Below are 21,012 nucleotides of genomic sequence, written 5' to 3'. Positions count from 1 at the left end.
ATATAAAGTATAGTAAATATTTTATAATATAATTATAAACAATGATACAACTGCAAAAGATTCATCATTTGCTCCACAATTATCTTCCTTGAATCTTGAAATATTACAAAGTTTAATATATGAACAAGGTAACTGACATCAAATATCATGATATCTGTAAAAAAATACTAATACAAGGATAGAAGAATTTATATATTTTAATTTTTTTTAATGAAATTTCATACTTGCGAGGTTTCTTTGAGCAAAATGAAATCAAACACGATATATAATTTCCTTTAAATTTTCATATTTAATTTTCAATAATGACTTTTTTCCTTGTCTATTAAATAAATAATTATAATTCCAATTATATCGTGTGTCTGGTTTCATTTTAAAAAACTTTAACTACAAATACGTTGATTGAAATTGAGAGAAAAAGATATTTAAAAATTTAAAAATTTTACCATTGCATTTTTATTTTCTCTCTCTCTCTCTTTCTCTCTCTTTCAATACGTTTAGCAAAAAACGTAAACAAACCTCCAACCTCCGGCCAAGCAATAGAAGAATCAATATCTCTGTTGGATAACTGCAAAAGCTTTAATTTCATATTTCCTGCAGTTATAAAATATTTACTATACAAGTATTGAAATCGAGTACGATCGATCTTTGAAAAAAAATAGATAAAATTTTTAAAAACCATGGAACAAATATCCTATTTAGCAAGCCTAAGCAAATGAACAGTCCAAAACAAATGAAATCAGCAGAGAGCTCTCTTTTATCATTGAAATATATCTTCTCTTACTTAATTAGCCTGATAAAATAAAATTATTTTATACGAAAATCATTGCATTTTATTGTAGAAATATTTAGCATTTGTATACAAATTACAGTAGTAGCCAAGTATCATAAAAATTTGAATAATATAAAAATGAGAACTTTACGAAAAATTCCATTTCGTTGGAGAATAAGGATATACTTTTTTCAGTTACTGTACCTAAACACGAAGTTTTTCTCGACTAAAAAAAAGAAAAAAAAAAAATGATGCATTTTCTAAAGTAACACGAAACAAGCAACTCGCGTTACTTTAGATACTAAACCAAAGTTGCTCGTGCTTTTGCAGGAATTGTACACTATTCAAAGACCGCCAGTTCCTCGAAGAACGATCACGAGATGCCCGAGAAACGTCTTTTTCCCATGAACCCCCGGCCCCATTAAGGGAAACGGCACCGGCTTCAAAGAAACGGTACGAAACGAAAATCCGCGAATAATAGATGGTCCTATACAGAGGATGTCTCTGCAATGCAGTACAACACCGGCAGAGGATGATTCCTCGTCAAGAAACAAGCCAAAAATGTAAAATGAAGTTTCCTCGTACGACGCTTCGTTTTCGAGTAAAATGTCATTGAAAATCTTGGCAAGTGATTCTCTTTGCGAATTTTTCAACATCGATTTATTTGAAACTACGTACGAAAAAAATGTCACTCTACATTTTCCACTTATCTTTTCGCGTAGATTCTCATCTCATTTTATTTTTCCAAAACAATAACGTATAATATACACTAGAAATATTATCCTTCATATCCTTTTTATCAACATTTTCATTGAGATATTGTAATACATATATTCCGCAGCAGATATAATATAATAATTTTTTTCACAAAGACATTATAAATATATGTCGATAAAAGCAAATTCTAAGTTATCCTCACCTGCGTTCTCGCGGCGAATCGGTAAAATCGTCGAGGAGATAAGCGAGGACGGGTTGACTCCGCAGTGCGCTTTCTCGTTGGAAAAGAAAAAGAAAATAAACGGACGGGTCGACACGTGGAATCGAGGGCTGTACGAGCGCCGCTCGTTTTCTTCGTCCTTCAGCCGCCGTCACGGCGTCGCGAGCGCATCTTGCACACAGAGGATACAATCAAAATAACCGCGAATAAATTCACTAGGAAAACGTCTTTGTCGCCCACCAAGTCTTCCTTCCTTCCTTCCTTCCTTCCTTCCTTCCTTCCTGCTCGCCTTCTACTCTCCCTCTCCTCGAGTCCACCTCCACCCCCACTATCCACCTGATTTTCACGTTCACCCCCTTAAACTAGACTTTGTATTGGCCTCAAGCCAGCCACACGGTCGTTGTTCTCCACGATGAGGATACGTGGTCACGCACAAGCTCGATCTCGACCTTCATCCACCTCCCGATCCCGATCGACATTTCCGCGCGGACATTTAATTCCAACTAATTGCGACGTTGCCACTTGCTCGTCTTCCCGGTTCGACTGCCATCTGCGGGACCATTAAACGAATTAAAACTGATCGTCCTTCCAAAACGCGGTACAGGCCAGTTTATAAGCTGATACGCGGATGATATGTATATACACGGATAAATCAATCCAGGTCCTCGAGTTTCTTGGGGGAGAAAAGGAGAGAGAAAACGAAGAGCGAAGCAAGAATACAAATATCTCGAGCGGTCGTTCGCGTTACGTGTTTTTATCTCGCGCTTCGTATCGTGTGTTTGTAAACGCGTGCTGCTTTCTAACCTCATACACATAACGTGAAGATTTTACTGTACGCGTAAAGTCCGCATTTTCTATCTGGATTTCTTACAATTTTTTTTTATTCATTTGTGGATGTGAAATTTTTCCCGTATATAAGGTAAAGGAATCAATTAATGAATATTTAATGATAAATTTCTGAATAATTCTGAGGATAAAAAAGATTACAATTTGTAATTGTATCAACTATCGAAACGAGATTAAAATTTAAGAAATTATAATTCATCTAAGAAAAAGTTATTCGAAAATTCTTTTATCCCTTGACAACCTTGTCTCTCTATTAGTCATCTATATCATAATAGAGATTTCGCTACGCTTATAGGATAATCTAATAACTGTCATGCAATTGCGTAAACACTTGCAAAACGGTTCTTTCTACAGCTAAATATAGAAATATTTGAGACGAAGACGAGTGGAGAATGAAAGGAACGTTATGTAAAATTAACAGCTTCTTAAGGAAATTTCATTCAAAGCCACTTTTCCAATGCCTCTAATTGTCGCATTCACGGGAGGAGAAGTGGCGTGGTTGGCATCGGTAGATAGAAACGCTACAGGTCGTCTTCTAATGTCGTCTCTGAGGGCGAGACAGAGAGAGAAATGTAAAGAGATCGAGAGAAGTAGGGGGATGAGAGGTTGCCAAATATAAAAACCACGAGTTACCTACCACGTGCCAGAATGAAGATGAATCCATTGAGGACTTGAATGATAGAGCAAAGTGTATATATATGTATGTATAATAGAGAAAGGAATTAATACGTATCGATTTTCTAATTTAATAAAATAAATAATATTTCCAAAATGATTATTTTTCTTTTTTAACAATTTAAAATTTTTTTAGAAACACAATTATTCTTCTCACTTGCAAAGAAGAATTAAATTTTTATATTCGAATAATCGTATTAGAATAAATTTAAAATCAATTGGATTTCACGAGTATTTTAGAATGACAAAAATGGAAGAGAAAGTTTCAAAGTTTCGAAATTTCGAGCGTGCCATCTCTCAAACGCTTTTCCTTTTAATCGTAAAGAAGAAAAATTGTCTCATTCATTCTCGATGAGCAAATTAATGAATTATGATCGATCGACGGTGTGAAACGGTTAAAACCATTACAGAGATTGCATTGCTATGGCTTTGCTTTCTGAAAGCTGATAATAAACACTATTATTAGATAATGGTTTACACATGTACTAGAAACATGTTACATTTTTTTACACGAAAAACAGAAATGATATCGACTTGTGTCTTCCGTTTGGATACATATGTTTCGAAACTTTACATCGAGAGCTTTAACTGTGTTAAAATTTTCTAACTTTTATATTTTCTTTTATTCTCTCTTTGTACAAATTAAATTTACAATTATTAAAAATTCGTTTGAAATAATAATATTTTAATTCAAATCTTCGAATCCATTTTATTTTGTATTCTTACAAATTAAGTATAATTTATTTAAAATTTGTGCATGACATGTATTTTTTTGTATCCCATTTTTTTTAAATGAAAATTTTAATTTTTAAAAATTAGTCGAACTGTATAAAATTTATAATTAAAATTTGTACGTGACATATTTTTTTTTTTTATTTCATTCTTTTAACGAAATAAAAGTTTTAATTTTAAAAGATTTTTTTATTTTATTTTTTTAATATTTGAATATCTAGTATAAACACACATAGAAAATATTCACAATATTGCATTATATATTACACGTACGAAATAATAAATTCATGTAAAATCTATCGTATTTAATTATAAAATACTGTTAAATTTTTTTAAATCGTTTTTTTCTCGAAAATATATAAAAATGAATGTGCAATATTTGACGCGATAAGCCATCGATACTACGAGATACTTAAATTCAAATAACATTTCGATATAAACGAACAGATATCTTCTTATCCCAAACATATTGAAATCTTCTTGAAAATATATGTACAGCATCTCGCGAAACTTTTATGAATTTTTCACGACATAAATAATACAAAATACTTGAAAAAATATATAATTAATATTAATCTTTATCTTAAATATAATTGTAAAATATTTTTTCCAATTTTATTATATTTTACAAAATACACGTTTGCAATAATTCATATATACATACTTTTAAATTACATTTTAAGAAAAAATTTACGCGCTGTAAAAATGCAAAATAATTATTAAGATCAACACATCCAAGGTACCAATATTTCGTCATACATGGGGAACGAAAAATGATGATATTCGTCCTATTCGTTCTTATTCGAGGAGAGAATCTGCACATTCATAAAATTCTCGGTAGAAAGTGTTCAAATACTTTCGCAAGTCACTGTACGTAACTTCTACCAAACATTATTCAAACTTCAACTATACACCTACACGAAACAAACGAGCACGCGATTCAAGCCAGATTTAAAACGGCGTAAAAAAATGGCGAACCGACTATAGGCGTCGTAAACGGAAAGTCCTTTAAAATAATATAAAAAAAAAAAAGAAAAGAAAAGAAAAGGTAGAAGACGTGAGAGGAGAAGGGCAAGTAAATGAGCGTAGCGAGACGAGGAGAGAGCCATAAAGAAAAACGAAACACACACACACACACACACACACACACACATATATATATACGTAGTCGTGAGCCAAGGTTATTGGCCGTAAGATATTAAAGATTATACGAGAATTTCGTTTTTCGCGCCACGTTTACATTCCATCTCGTTCACTTTTCGACTCGGTTTCACTTTTTCCCCATAAAACTAACTCTGTTCGAGAAATCAGGAAGAAAAAACGAAGGATAGCTCGGGGTAAGGAATGGCACACGAGGCGATCTAACAATTGGTTGGTTAAATAGCCTCCATCAGGGTCTTATCGATTTGAGGAAGAGGGATATACACGTGTGCACGTATGCCTGGAATCACAGGTCGCGTGGATATCGTCGAACGAGAAACCATCGGCTCGCGTGGCACGAAAAAAACTGGCCGGTTGCACTCGCGAAACGAACCACTCGCGTGAAGCGAAAACTCGAATCAACGACCTTGATTATACGCCTTTCCTTCCCTTCCCTTCCCTTCGCCATTTTCGAGATAGCCGCGGTTGATTGCGATCGGCGATATGTATATTTGCATCACGAGCTCGCGTTTCAAGTTTTCGCGACCAAAACAACAAACGGAAATAATGAACCTTTGATTCGAGCGAAATTCTGTATACGATTGATGAAACGTCGATATAGACATCCAAAATTGTCGAAATTTTTCTTCGTTTCGAATTGTAACACTACTCTATGATGAAATTGTAATTTTGAAATTCGAATTATATATGTTTCAATGAAATGTGTATAAGAAATGTATTGGTATTTATCCATGTGCAAAATTGACATCATTTTTTAATTTAACACTAGTGTAAATGAAAGGATTGATCCACATTGAATTCGTATATTGAATGTAAATTTATAATTTGTTTCCTCAATTCGTGAATTTAGCTTTTAAAAATAACGATTGAAATGTTCATCTAATATGAAACTGTATTAGTCTTTGGTACATAGTCAGAAATCACTCTATTATTGACATTGAATCCAATGAAATGATAATAGAATCGAATAATTTGGTACAAAATAATGATTGAATCCGAGTAACGTGTCACCCAAGTAATACAATGATACAATGAATAACGACTGAATTTCGGTATTATTGCGAAACCGAGTAATATGATACTGAATAATGACTGAATTCGAGTAATATGACACTGGATTGAGAAGTAACGTGATAGCTAATAATGACTGAATTCGATGATAACAGCGGAACAACACGATATCTTATAATTCGAATATTCAAATAATACAAAACCGAATACAGAGATTTGAATTTCAATTTTTTTCACTCATGATTCACACTGTCATAACCTACGTTTAACAAAAACAAGGATATAATCTCGTAAACTAAATAATCTCGTGGCCAATTACGGAATAGACACTGCGTGTACACAGAGAAATCGTTCGAACGAAAACACTCGCGCATCCCGCGTTCATTTTGGCACTGAAAACCGACAAAGTCCAGTCGAAACGCAACGGTTTGAGAATGACACGTGAAAGGAAGAAGAAACGAAACGAAAGAGAACTGCGGGATATAAGGGGATGTTGGCGATAAGGAGAAAAGCGTGACGAGAAAATGCACACGCGTATCCCTCGGTCAAACACGAGCATCAAACTTGGACGTACCCATCGCCGACACCACGGCACGATTGTAGCCAATGAGATCGCGCGATCTCAGCCGCATTGGCGGTGCGTGAGAGAGGTCGCAGGGAAGAGAAACACACGCGGCACCTCGTTGTGTCTCCTTTCAAGGAATGGGATAGTTCGGACCTCTCGATCCGCCCGAACTCCTCGATCGAGCACCAACACTTCTCGCCTAACCGAAATTCTCCGCCGTTTCCCCGCCCTTCCTTGCTACGCTCCTTCTTTCTCCTTCTTTACCTATCTCACTCTCCACTCGCGCGACCCGTATACGCCAAACAAAGGAGGACACACGGACGTAAATATATATATATATATATATATATATATACGAACTGTGTATCACCGTGACCGTCTTCCAAGCACTGTTTAACATTGACATTGGCAACGCGGCAGCGCGCTACGAAATCACGTTGCACGTCCTCCTCTTTCTCTTCGTCCACTTGGATACGTCGAACGATCACCAAACGAGTGACTTTTTTTTTTTTTACCGTTCCCAAACTCAAACCACTGTCGAACGACACCGATCGGAACACTAGAATCCTCTCCAACGATCACTGTGCATCCTCTTCTCGTCGAAAGCAACGAAATCACCGTGCACGCACGGCGATCATGTGACTAGGGGCCGGAGGTCACGCACCGGCGATGATCCTCCGCAGCAAACTTTTCGTTCCACGATTATAGGATAACCCTTTCTCTACCCCTTCTCCGTTTCTTTCTCCTCCTTCCCTCTTAGTCTTAATTATAATCCGATATCAGCCTGCAAATCTGTGTTTTATTGTAACCCGTATAACATGTACATCTTCACGAAGAAGAAGAAGAAGAACAAGAAAAAGAATAAGAAGAAGAAAAAGAAGTTTATCTATCGAGTGTCGCGTTGAGAACAAGCGAAGATAGAAATTAAAGAAAAAGAAAAAAAAATGAGGGAGGGAGGGAGAGGGGGGGGGGAGAAAAGGAAAGAAGAGATCGTAAGAGAAGAAAACGAACCGTGGTGATCGTAACGCGGACGTAAACGATCAACGGAGTCGCAAGGCGAGTGATAAACTCGCGTGTGACTTGAGAAAGAGAGCGACGATGGGTCCGTAGAGCCGCGAGGGCGACGAGAAGAGGGGCGGGGGGTGGGTGTAAGGAAAAAGGCACCCCGACTTAAAAGAAAAGGCGGGCGGCCACGAGACTCCCGCGCGGAGCCCAACGTTTCGCCTCACTGCCGGGCTCACTGCAGGCTCTGACGCACCAGCCTGCCGCCCCCTGTACGCCGCCACCCCCCCTTCCCCCAACACCCCCGACTCCCCTTACTATCCGTCACTACCCCTTCGACCGCCTCCTACCCCTCTCTGCCATCTGGCTCGCTGCCTGCATCGCTGCCTGCATGCCTACCTGCCTACCTGCCCGCCTAACTCTGATCTCTCTAACTCCCGACCTCGCTTGTCTCGACACTTTTGCCCCAAACTGTTTACACACTTATGCCTGCTAATGCCAACTCCCTTCCTCCTTATCCGTCTGCCTCTCTCTTTCCTTCTCTCTTCCCCTCTCTCTCTCCATCTCCACCAGTTTCCTAATACCCAGCAGTTTAGCCGTCTCTGTTTAGCGCGGTCGGTTTAGAGGCGTTCTCTTGTCGCTCTTTCGCGATCAAACTGGAGGATTTCTGCTTGACTGTGTGTCGCACAGGCGCACGCACACACGCGCGCGGGACGGGGTTTAGAGTGTCGTAGTAGTTTCGGCGCACACGCGCACCTAAGGAATACCATACCAGGGCTACCGGCGCACACCTGCGCCGTACCGTGTCGTACCGTGCTCTCTCCCCACCACCGCCGAAAACCTTCTGACCACCATACGCGATTTCTCGAGCGCCGCCGTTGCCTCTTCCTTTCCTATTTAGTTATCGTGGCACATCTCCGTACATCTCCGTGTTGCGTGCATTTCTTCCCGATGCTTTTCGCATTATCGTTATCGTTCGTTTGTATTCATAAAAATAGGGTGGAATGAATTATTTTTGCATGCTCCCTTCTTGGTAGTTCAGTTTATACGTCGTCTTCTATACTTTTTTGCGTGCAACAAATTTTTCTTTATTTATTTGTACGTAACTTCATTTATATAAAGTAGAAAAGAGTGAGATAAAATTATGTCTTTACTTCTTTTTCGTTACGTTTTTATATATGATCTTTCGTATTCCCGTTGCGTGCATCGATTTCTTCTCTCTGATGGTTTGAATATTCTCGTTATCGCTCGATTGTATTCATAAAAATAAAAATGGAGTATCATTGTTTTTACGTTTCTCTTTCTCTCACGATGCTTTTTTTTTCTTAAAATTCTTTTTATACGCGCTCTCCCATTTAATTTTTTCGTGCACCAAATTCTATTTTTTCTTTTTATCGCTCATTTATACTAGCTATAAAAAATAAAAAGTAAAAGAGAGTGGGATATTATTGTTTCGTTAAGTAATGTCTTCATTAATTCTCACTTTTTTTTTTTAACTTTTTTGTATATGTATGTTCCATTGCGTGCACCGATTTTTTCCTTCGTTTAATCTCCTCGTTAACAGTTGTTTATTTCCATGAAAATAGAAGAGAATAGAGTAAAATGGTATACCATTGTTTTGTTGAATGATCCCTCTTAATGCTTTCTTTCTGCATAGTTCCTTTTGTACGTGCTCTTCCATATTCAGTTGCGTGCACCAATTTTTTTCTGTATTTTAATATCCTCATTATCGTTTGTATCCGTAAAAATTAAAGAGAGTAGTGTAAATTGAAATATCCTTTTTTTTTTTATTGAATTTATGGGTACTTTTTTTTTTACATAAATTCTTTCTACCTCTGATCCTCTCATCAATTGTTTGTCTCCACAAAAAGCAAAAGGCAGAAATCAAAATTAAAACAAGATACTATTATTTCATTGCATGACTCTTCTTAAGTATTTATCATTCTATTACATGAATAACTTTTTATAATATAGCCATGATTTAGAAACAATTATTAAATAAAAATTTCTCTATTTTCAATAAGAAATTAATAAAAATATAAATTAATTAATGATTACATTGTAAAATTTTGCAATTGAGTTCATTTGATCACATTTATGTTAAAAGTTAGAGGCTAAAAATCGAGAAAACAATAGACAGAAAACTTGTATAAATAAGTTCTCTTAAAATCAATCTGAAATAAATAGTGAATATATTGTATGTTTGTCATTAAAATTAAGTTTCCAGCAGTTTGTAGATAAGAAATGTGATGTATATATGTATGTTATTTTATAATATAGCCATGATTTAGAAACAACATATTAGATAAAAATTTCTCTATTTTCAATAAGAAATTAATAAAAATATAAATTAAGTTAATGATTGCATTGCAAAATTTTGCAATTGAGTTCATTTGATCACATTTATGTTAAAAGTTAGAGGCTAAAAATCGAGAAAACAATAGACAGAAAACTTGTATAAATAAGTTCTCTTAAAATCAATCTGAAATAAATAGTGAATGTATTGTATGTTTGTTATTAAAATTAAGTTTCCAGCAGTTTGTAGATAAGAAATGTGATGTATGTATGTATGTTATTTTATAATATAGCCATGATTTAGAAACAATTATTAAATAAAAATTTCTCTATTTTCAATAAGAAATTAATAAAAATATAAATTAATTAATGATTACATTGCAAAATTTTGCAATTGAGTTCATTTGATCACATTTATGTTAAAAATTAGGGACTAAAAATTGAGAAAACAATAGACAGAAAGCTTGTATAAATAAAACTCTCTTTCATTAAAATCAATCTGAAATAAATAGTGAATGTATTGTATGTTTGTCATTAAAATTAGGTTTCCAGCAATTTGATAAGAAATGATGTATAATGTCAAACACGTATAATATTATGCCAAGAAATTTTTAATCGGACGAACAATAAAAAATTTTCTGAAATTACCATATTTTTTTCAGATTCAATATTGAGAACAAAATAATAATTCTTTTATCAATTCACATTCTTACAATTATAAATGCAAAATTAATTAATCTTCATATAAACAATGAAGAAAAAGAGATGTCTTATTGTTATATTCAATTCAATTATCGAATTCCATTGTTCATAATGAAATTCGTCAATGTGTTTCATAAAACCAATGTTTGAAAAAAAAAAATCTTCTCCTCGCTTTCTTCCAATTGCTCTTTGAAACGATACAATGGAGTCTCTCTTATACCAACAGAAAGGTAAAAGGCTTTCGAATAAAGAAACAGATTTTTTTTTCCTTTTTTTTTTTTTTTTTAGACGAATTATTTTACATTTTCAGAAAAGAAAACGAGATTAATAAAACGTTTGAATATTAAAATATTCAAATATTGGAGATTCTGCTGCATTCCTTAATTTTTTCCCTTGTAATAACATCTCTGAGATATCATATACTTAATGTTAAATATAATTTTTAAAAAGGTATTAATTATATCACTCTATCAATTAGAAAATATAAATTTAATAATTTTACAATTTTTTACCAATTAATATCGAGTTGAACACGAACGAAATTAAATTAATATTTCCCCATTCTCTCGATTGAATCGTAAGGCAATTGAGAGAAGAAATTTTTTTTATGCCTGATTAAATAGTAAAATGGACGTCATAATGTCGCGCAGAAAATTCGAAATAATATGGAGTGAGCGAACGCACAAAGGAAGTGGTCTCTCGCCAGAAGAAGATTCTTTATCTTTGCTAAGTAATCCCGTTCAGGAGTATTAATCGTAACTTTGATTCGAGAAGCTTGATACGAAGAGTAAACTCGCGAATCGAATCGACTTTAAAGTTGAATGGAATAAAATTATTTCATTGTGGAATTTCGATTCCACGTATTTTACGATCCTGTTATACGATACGTCATGAGCGATGCTTTTAAGAAGAAAGTAGGATGAAATGGAATATTGTAGAAGAAGATATTTTTATTGCAGTGTAATAGATTAAAAGACAAAAAAAATACTTTAAATCTTACTACCAATGTTGAAATCATGGATATCAAGGAGAACAATTTTTTAATAATAAATAATTATACTGCAAATTTTTATGTAAAATTAAATCTTTACTAAAGAAATAGAGCTCGAGCAAGGATTTGCGTTATTTTATTAATTATTTTATTATTTTATTATTTCTTTATAAATAAGAATTTATTAATTTATTATAAATTATATGAAATATATTATTTTTTTAAAATACATATAGAATTAATTGAGGATATTAAATTTGAGTTTGATATTATATAAAATCATATAAAAAAATATAAATCATATATAAATCATATAAAAAAATAAAGAAATTTACTATAATTTATAAATATTATCGTTTTATCACATTTTATGTAAGAAGATGGTCGAAATTTATGATTATTTAAAATTTTAAAATTATTTTCTACAAATTCCAAAGTATCATGAAAATAATAATTATTAATGCAATATATTGATTGCACACAATTATTTTATAACAATAATTCTATTTTTATCCTATTTCATCTTCCTTTACTTTCATTTTAATAAGTAAATGAAAACAATTAATGATATTTAATGGATCCAAAAGATCAACACAAAGTTTTTCTTAGATAAAAAATAATTTTAAAACAGGTCAAAAAATATACAAAAAATAATTATTTGAGAATAATAATATTTGAAATTTCGATTGAAATTTTTACAATTTTAAAATTAATTTCTCAAAAAGTAGAATATAATGTTTTATGTTATGAATTATAAATTATATTTACATTTAAATTTTTCAAATTCTAAAATTATTCTTCTTTTAATATTCTTTGTAATTCGTTCATTTTCTAATTAATTTAAAAGCAATTTCAAAATTTTATTGTTTCGTAGTAAGACAAACTTTTTCTGTGAAAATACAGTCACGAGATTGTGAATATTATACCGACTCTGTTGGAAAAGTAGAGTTCGTTCCCAATGTCGTTATCATCAACAACAACAAGAAACCGATCCAAACTTAGCACCGCTAATAATTAAGCACTCTAGGTAGATGGTAAGAGGCATTGAGTTGGGAAACGAGGCAAACCGCTTGTTAAGTGTGGTACGTATGTACTTACACTTGTGGTTTTTCAATTTACCGAACCAGAGAAGAAATATTCATTTAATTTAATCAACGTCTACGTCTAGTTAAATTATTTCAGCAGCGTACAGGATGTTAATATTTGTGAGACTTTAAAAGATCTTTAAAAGATTGATTCTATAAATTCAAAATAAAAATGTAACTTATTTATATGTATAAATAAACTGTATGCATTTAAAATACTAAATTTAAATGTACAAAGAATTACAGAGTTGCATGTGATATATATAAAAAATTAGAAATATTCAAAATATAGTACAAAAGTATAAGTATATATAAAATATTCAAGATATAGATATATATTATGATATTTGAAAAATATGTCATTCTATGTAAGCTCCATTTCTTTCATTGTATTCATAAAAATTTTATTTTGCATAAACTGCAATATAGTTATGAGCAATTCAAATTTATTTTACGAAAGAAGACCAAAATAGAGTGAAACAACGATATCTATTGATATCTTATTTTATTGATATTAAAGCATATTATATGTAAATTAAACTAATTAATTTTTAAAAGATATTTTTATTTGACATTTATTTTTTATAATCATTATAAATTCGTAATGTTTTCTTTGCAATGTTTATAAAGAGTATAAATTAAAAATTATTCTTAAATTTAATTTATCTGATAATGAGTAAAAATACAAAATTTGAATCCAAGTTAAATTATTTCAATATCGTTAAATCAGAATATCACTTGACCAATTGATTAAAAATATTAATTAAAAATATAAATTTTATGATGTCCAAAAATTTATCAGAAATTAAAAATCAGATGAACTTTTTAATATCTACTATTTAATTTTTAATTACTATTTAAAAAATCAAACAAATTGTAACATATTTCATTTATAATTCCATTTATTCCATTTATATCTCATACTTGAATTATAAAGAATTATAAATGATTTAATATAAAAAGCAACGAATCAAATTCTATACTTAATAGAATAATATTATAGTATTGGTGTGATTTGTCAAGTTGATTTTTGTCGAACGAGAGATTCGAATCGGGAACAATTCGAAGTTATTACAGGAGAATTGTAATTTCCGGGGAACAAGCGCTTAATGGCGAGAATGGTTGACATCGACATCGCACAAATAAGATAAGGAACTTTTACTCGCTATACCTTACCGCTTCCAAACACCTATGACCTCTTCTAATCGATCATCTCACCAAACAATATCTCTCACATTTTACACCGGTTAATTAATAATAATAACGATGATTCAATTTCTGTAAAATAGATTTTTCATTTAAATTTCAGATTTTTAATTTATTATTTATATATAATTTTATTTATTTTTAATATGAAAAAAATCGAATAATTATAAATTTTCTGAACTTTAAATATTAGATAAATTTTATTCATTATAGTTTTTATAAAATAAATTTTTAATGAACTAGAATTTAAATTTATAAGCTAGACGTATAATTTGCTTTATTTTTAATAAATTCGAATAACTATAAATCTTCCGAACTGAACGATGCAAGTATTTTTAATAATTTTATTAAATTTGGAAACTAAATTCGAAAAATTTTAAAACGAAAAGAAAAAATTTTTTAATAATGATGACAATTATTTACCTGTATTATTCTAAGTATACGAAAAATAATATAAAAATAATATAAAACGCTTTCTTCGAACATGTCACAACGTATCTACTGCAGCGCTGTTGCGTCAAAAAGCATCAATATACTTTTGGCGCCAATTCTAAACATTAAATATCTCGTACATCTCTCATTTTGTATTTTTTAATAAAATATTAATTTTTAAATTTTAAATGTTTTATAATTTATACACTATTTTTTTAATAAAATTAAAAAAATAACAATTATATCAAATATAATATAATATGATAAAAAAGGAAATAGAATAATTAATAGAATATGAATTAAAATAATATTCATCAATCATTCTTTATTTTTTCCAATGAATGTTAAATTGAAAAACGATATAATTTTGTTTAGTTATTTATAAAATTTTACAATTAATTGAAAAAAAAAAATAATTTCACATTTCACATAATGAAATATTTAAAATTATCATCAATTATTCTAAATAAATTTATTTAAAGTTGCAATTGATTTTCTTGGAAGATTCCACTATTTTTAATCCCGCTATCGATATCACAGGTAAGAGACCGGAATGATTTGGTCCAGTTAACGCGATGAGCCGACCATTTACGTTACGTATAACAAAAAATAACTCTCGTTCAATACCGCAACGTACGATATATATACATATGGTTACATTAATACAAGCATCATTCTTTTCTTTCATAAACTTTTATAAACATTGATCTCTTGAATTTTTTTAAAAAATAATGATGTAATACAATTTGATTAATTATTAATATGAATGTTAAAATAAAGTATACAAATTATTTTTATTTAAACACTTACTTATTCAATTTCGCATATAATATAATATAATATAATTTCTAAAAAGATATTGGGATAATTAATAAAATTAAAGTATGTAATTTATTTTATTTGCATATATAAATATACATGCAGCAGTCATAAAAGAACTAATTTTACGTTATTACGTTTCATATATATTTATGTACACATATATAGAATAGAATAGAATAGAATAGAGAATATTGAAATCATAATAGTCGTAATAAAGTTTGAATATTTATGGATCTGTCACGTCCATATTGCGAGGTGTTACACAAACTGCTACAATAATTGAAATTTTTAAATTGTAATTCTGACATTTAATTCGCCTAAATTATCATTTACACAAAATTACCTTCATACCAACCATAAATATAGAAAATTTCGAATTAACAAAGTATTAAGAAATAACTGCATATAAATCAAGTCCAAATCTGCTTACCTTGCAATATCCTTACTTGAGTATCTGGTCGCTGTAAAGTATACAGAAACTAAATACTCAAATGTGATGAGTTTCGATATTACACTAATAACAATAGGAAATACAATACATTATTGGCAATTGCATTAATTCATCGTGACGTGTGTGGTAACGAAAAAGAACAATACAAGAGATATTTTATCGAGATCAATAATCTTGCACGGAGTCATAATTATTATAGGGAGGGGGATCTGGACGACCTTCTGGAATTCTATACTTCTCTTCTACTTCTTGATCATTATCGTCTTCGTATTTTACAGCGGTAAAGTAAGATCCAGACGTTGAGAAAGTATTGCTATAATCAGGGTAATCTGAAAAATTTTCATTTGAACAAAAATTAACATTTTCGATCAATCATAATCGAATCTAATAATTGAATTGTTAAGAAAATAATTGAATGAATTATAAAAAATATACCATCCAAAGGTTCCTCTTTAATTCGGATTTCTTTCGTATCTTCCTCTTGACGATCACCCCGATCTTTCCGATCTCTACGTTCACGATCACGATCACGCTTGTCTCTCTTACGGTCTCTGTCACGATCACGATCGGTACTTCTAGAACGTCTCCTCTTACGATCCCGTTCACGATCACGTTCACGATCACGATCTCTCCTATCCCGGGGCCTTTCGTCTCTCTGAATCTCTTCAATGTCTGGATCAGGTAAACGATCGCGACTTCGTCTACGTTTTCGATCACGCGACCTACTTCTTGTTCTTCTTTTACGATCTCGCGATCTTCTACGCTCCCTGTCCAAACGATCACGATCTCTGCAAGCAAAATAAAAAAATTAAATTTAATACCTTAAAAATATATAAAAATTGTCTTCGTTTATCGAATTACGTACTTATGTAATATAGCATACCTGTCTCTATCAAGGCGTCCAGAATTCTCCCTCTCTCGTTCCAAACGATATCGTTCTCGTTCTCTTTCGTTATCTTCTCGACCAGAATGTTTAATGTTAACATCGGGTCCACCTCTTCGAGTACCACCAAGTCCACCGCCAAGCCTTCGCGGTAACCATCCTTTCACAGTCCTAGCTCGTTCCACGTCAACCAACACTCTCCGACCATCTATTTTCTTACCATCCGCATGCTTATAAGCAGCTAGAAGTACCGATTGAAAATTACCATTTGCTCGCGATCACCACGCTCGCTATTTAATAAAACTACGAGACATCTATGCCTCGAGGAAATAAAATCTTGAGGTGGCAGAAAAGATATATATATATATGTGTATATATATTTTTTTTTCTTTCTTTCTTTTTTTTTTTTTTTTTTTTTCTTTCTGAAAAGACTTCAATCTTTAGACTTGACTTGAGTGCGAACCGTGAAATTTTCGGCAATTTTTCGGTCTCGTACAAATGAAAAATATACAGACACGAATACAAAGAACAAATCTGAGAATACGATATACCGAAAACACAAAAGAGATAATATATAACGATAGTATATAAACGATACATTTGCTCTACATTACCTATATTATTAAATTCTTTTCTTTTCTTTTCTTTTTTTTTTTTTTTTTTTTTTTTTTCTCTTCCGAAATTATTTTCATCTCTGTTGCTATTGTCTTGACGGAATTATTATTATCCAAACTAATAATACGTTACACGTTTTTTTTTTTTTTTTTTTTTTCAGAAGTGATTGAGGTCGTAAGGTATCGGCACATATTATTCCTGATTATATACACGTACCGATTATAACGTGCGCTCTTTTATAAAGTAAAATGTGTGACAGTACGTACCATCACGAGGCAAAGTCCTTGAATTAAAAAACTTGTCGACTTTTCTGTGTTCCAGAGATACCATGAGTTTGCGTATAAAGCGTACAAAGCGCCGAAATGTATATATGATATTTTTACGTTCACTAAGAATAGGTTTTACTAAGAGAGAGAGAGAGAGAGAGAGAAAGAGAGAGAGAGAGAGACAGGGTCCGGATACCGTACCGTTATGATCATTTTACCGTATAAAATCACGATTCTACGTTATACTCGCGGAGCATAAAAATCAGTAATAAAATGTACGGATTTTTCGGTACCTTAAATCTACAGTTTGTAAAGTTCAAAAAATGTATAGCAGATACAAAAATACCTACCGCGGCTACTTACGTACGGAAGTTAACACAAATCTTAGAAGTACGTTTAATCGTGAAATGAACTTGTAAGAGACTCGCGAGCATAGAGTAGGCCAGCGCGTATGCTATTCATTGGGAAGGTGCCCAGTCTTCATATGTTCGTTCAATCTCCGAAGAAGTTTACTTTGCATTTACCTGGTGCGCTTTTTTTTTTTTTTTACTTACGACCAAACCGTGCGCAAGTATCGTATGCTTTATACTTTATATATTATATTGTGTTCTAATTACATATTATAAATTTAACGTAACGTTAAAACGAGAATTTATTTATTTATTTATTTATTATTTTTTTTTTTTCTTTTCTTTTTCGATTTCAATAAAGGGGATATACTTTATTACCACGGGAAAAAAATATTTACCTTTTTATTTACGAATATATACCCGTAATTTTTTTTTTTCTTCTTTCTATTTTTGAACATTTTTTTTTTTTTTCCAAAGAACTGACTGTGATTCAAGATGAAAGTCCGAGAGAGATCAGATTCTTAGTAGAATAAATTAGTATTCTATATCGAAATTGATATGTTCAAGGACTTAAATGTAAATAATAATTGATTAAAAAAAAAAAAGAATGATTTAAATGACCTTCCAAGTAAGATGATAATAACTAGCTAATTTAAATCTTTAGTAAAAACGAAAAAACAGCGACGAAACAAGATGTGATGAGAAAGAACAATCATCAATTAGTTTGGAACATGCATTTTGGTACTAGACCTAACGAGAAAATATCTTTTATCGTAAGTCCATATAAGGTGCCCGATATTCGCTTGGTACACGTTTTTTTTATGCAAATTTTTAAGAGTAAGTGTGACCTACAAATGTTTCATATAATAATAATATACCCATTTTATGAGAAAAAAAAAAGTGGGTGCTACAACCAAGATATGATAATATGTTGTGTACTATCTAATGATGTATGATAATTAATGTTGTATATTGAGAAAAAATGCGGTTAAATTTTGCTCGAAGATAAATTTAAATATTTTTTTACATAAATATATATATTTATTTAAATATATATAAATATATATATATATATGTATATATATATATTTAAATATATTTAATATATTTAAATAGGATATAATATATATATACAGATAATTTGATTATGATACTTGTATATAGTCTACCTTTATGTACAGGCGCAAAATCTAACTGCTTGCAGAGCGTGTCCCTGAACCTTTTTCCTAAAAGCCCACCAATCAATTTCAATGTAGAATGCTAACTTTTGCAAACCATGTAGTTAAAAATAAAAGAAATTTCAGCCCAAAATATACACTGGAAAGAGTTCTGACTCCTAACATTTTAAGAGTATGTCTATCGAATACTCCCAAAAGGAGTAGTACTCGAACCGCAAGTGTAACAAAATCAGACAAGATAAATAGGGTAAGCATAGACGCTAACAAACGTTGTTGTATGTTGGATCTTACCACACATACAAACCTATCATATCAGGCAGGTTCAGGGAATAGTGCATGGAATAGTGAACGGCACTAGTTGCCGGCAGCGGCCACCACGCTGTACCAAGAACAAGATAAAAACTGCATTAATCAAGACAGCCAATATTTCTTTTTTCAGTTGATCGTTTACCATATATGCATTTACAGAATGGTAATCCTGCATGGATGTATGGCGGGACCCCCCGTACCGTCTGGTTTAGTACCAATGAAAATGGATAGCCTAACTAAAGCCCTGCCCCACTATAACTAGCTGGAAGTGACGCTAAGTAAGGATGAAATTCCAGACTATGGACTCACTGAGGTTCTCAAGAAGGGGTTCTCATTTCTTGGGCTTTACTTACAGTGCATATCTCTTTCGTGCTCATACTCAATGAAAGCATATCCCCTAGGTTTGCCATTTATTGTATTGTGAATTACCACTATCTAAAAAATAATGATTAATATTAATTGAATGTTTCATCTGTTCCTTAACGCATTTTAAAAACTCAAAACAAATCACGTTTTATTTATCTACCTTTTTTACTGGACCGTATACTTCAAATTCCCTTCTAAGTTTGGATTCAGATGTATCATAGTTCTAAAGAAAATATTACATAAATATTGGAAAAAATTTAAATGTTTACTAAAAAATATAGTTATATAAATATTAATATCTTTATCAAAAAAAAAAAACTTACTATTCGAGCTACAAAAAGAGTTTTAAAAGGGTCTGCTGTTACATTTAGAATACCAGCAGGATCCCATACTGCAATTTCTTGTTCTAATTTATAGGCCACTTGTTCTGCGCGTTCTCTTCTTCTTCGTTCAAGACGTTCTTCTCTTGTTTCCACACGTACTGGTGGTGGTGTATCTTTGGGATCCTATAAAAAATATACATTATTTTTTCGTTCTCTTGTGTGTATATTATTTAAACGATAATATATGATTAAACAATTATCTTTAAAATTCTAATAATAAAAATACTTGAAAAAAAAATATTTCGATAATATATATATATATATATATACGATAAAATTTTATATAAATTTTGATTACTTCAAAATATTTAAGAAAACCTCCAACGCCAATATAGCCTCCATTTTTCTTCTCGTGCGGAAGCTTGCTAACGGGTGGTAAATAAGGTATAGGATCCCGCGGAGCAAAAAGTGCTAATAGATTAGGTGGCAGAAACTGTGTCATTTTTCAGGTACAAAATAAGGATGAAACTAATTCTCAGTTCTCACAAAATGTTGAAACAAACAGCATCTTCTATGTTCAAACACTATTATAAAATGGCGACGGTGAGAAGCCTCTAACCGAGTCGGTAAAATTTTACTGAACAGAAAGATGTCGCTCTTGTAAATTCTTCTTACACGCATGCGCAAATTAACACCATCTAGGAAAACGTGGAATTAATTTTCCACATCATTTTATATATCGTAATATGTATGATAGAATTTATCGATAAAAAACACTAATAAATATTGTTAATTTTTATTAATTAATTTTATTAATTAATTAGAAATAATAATTACAGTATTGTATTTATTTAGTTAATATTATAAGAAAAGAATAATTATTTATATTGTCTGCAATATCCCAAATTATAACCGAGTTATCATTCTTGGATAATTATAATAGAGAAAAAAAATAAACATATCTCATAAAATCATGTTCTGACATACCGACTTCAGAAAAGATCAGACTATTTCTTACACTTTTTAATACATTAAAATTT

The 21,012-nt window shown here is 31.5% G+C and overlaps 1 protein-coding gene across 2 annotated transcripts; it reads right to left on the bottom strand.

The window, feature by feature from the left end:
- Positions 1-15,443: 15,443 nt before the first annotated feature.
- LOC551391 (U1 small nuclear ribonucleoprotein 70 kDa) lies at positions 15,444-20,605 on the bottom strand. 2 transcript variants are annotated; one of them, XM_006559012.3, is made up of 8 exons: positions 20,331-20,605; positions 19,973-20,155; positions 19,810-19,872; positions 19,637-19,718; positions 19,279-19,353; positions 16,566-16,806; positions 16,118-16,470; positions 15,444-16,011 (listed from the first exon to the last, which is right to left on the bottom strand). In XM_006559012.3, exons 1-8 carry the CDS (start codon positions 20,472-20,474, stop codon positions 15,848-15,850), a joined length of 1,305 nt encoding a protein of 434 aa, XP_006559075.1. In that variant the 5' UTR covers positions 20,475-20,605; the 3' UTR covers positions 15,444-15,847. The 2 variants fall into 2 exon arrangements, with proteins under 2 accessions (XP_006559075.1, XP_623789.3); XM_623786.6 differs by lacking the exon at positions 19,279-19,353.
- Between the last annotated feature and the right edge of the window lie 407 nt (positions 20,606-21,012).

The sequence above is a fragment of the Apis mellifera genome, linkage group LG11 (assembly GCF_003254395.2).
Source record: "Apis mellifera strain DH4 linkage group LG11, Amel_HAv3.1, whole genome shotgun sequence".
Classification (NCBI taxonomy): domain Eukaryota; kingdom Metazoa; phylum Arthropoda; class Insecta; order Hymenoptera; family Apidae; genus Apis; species Apis mellifera.
The sequence above is the reverse complement of the archived record's forward strand: the minus strand, read 5'-3'. Positions and strand labels throughout refer to the sequence as shown.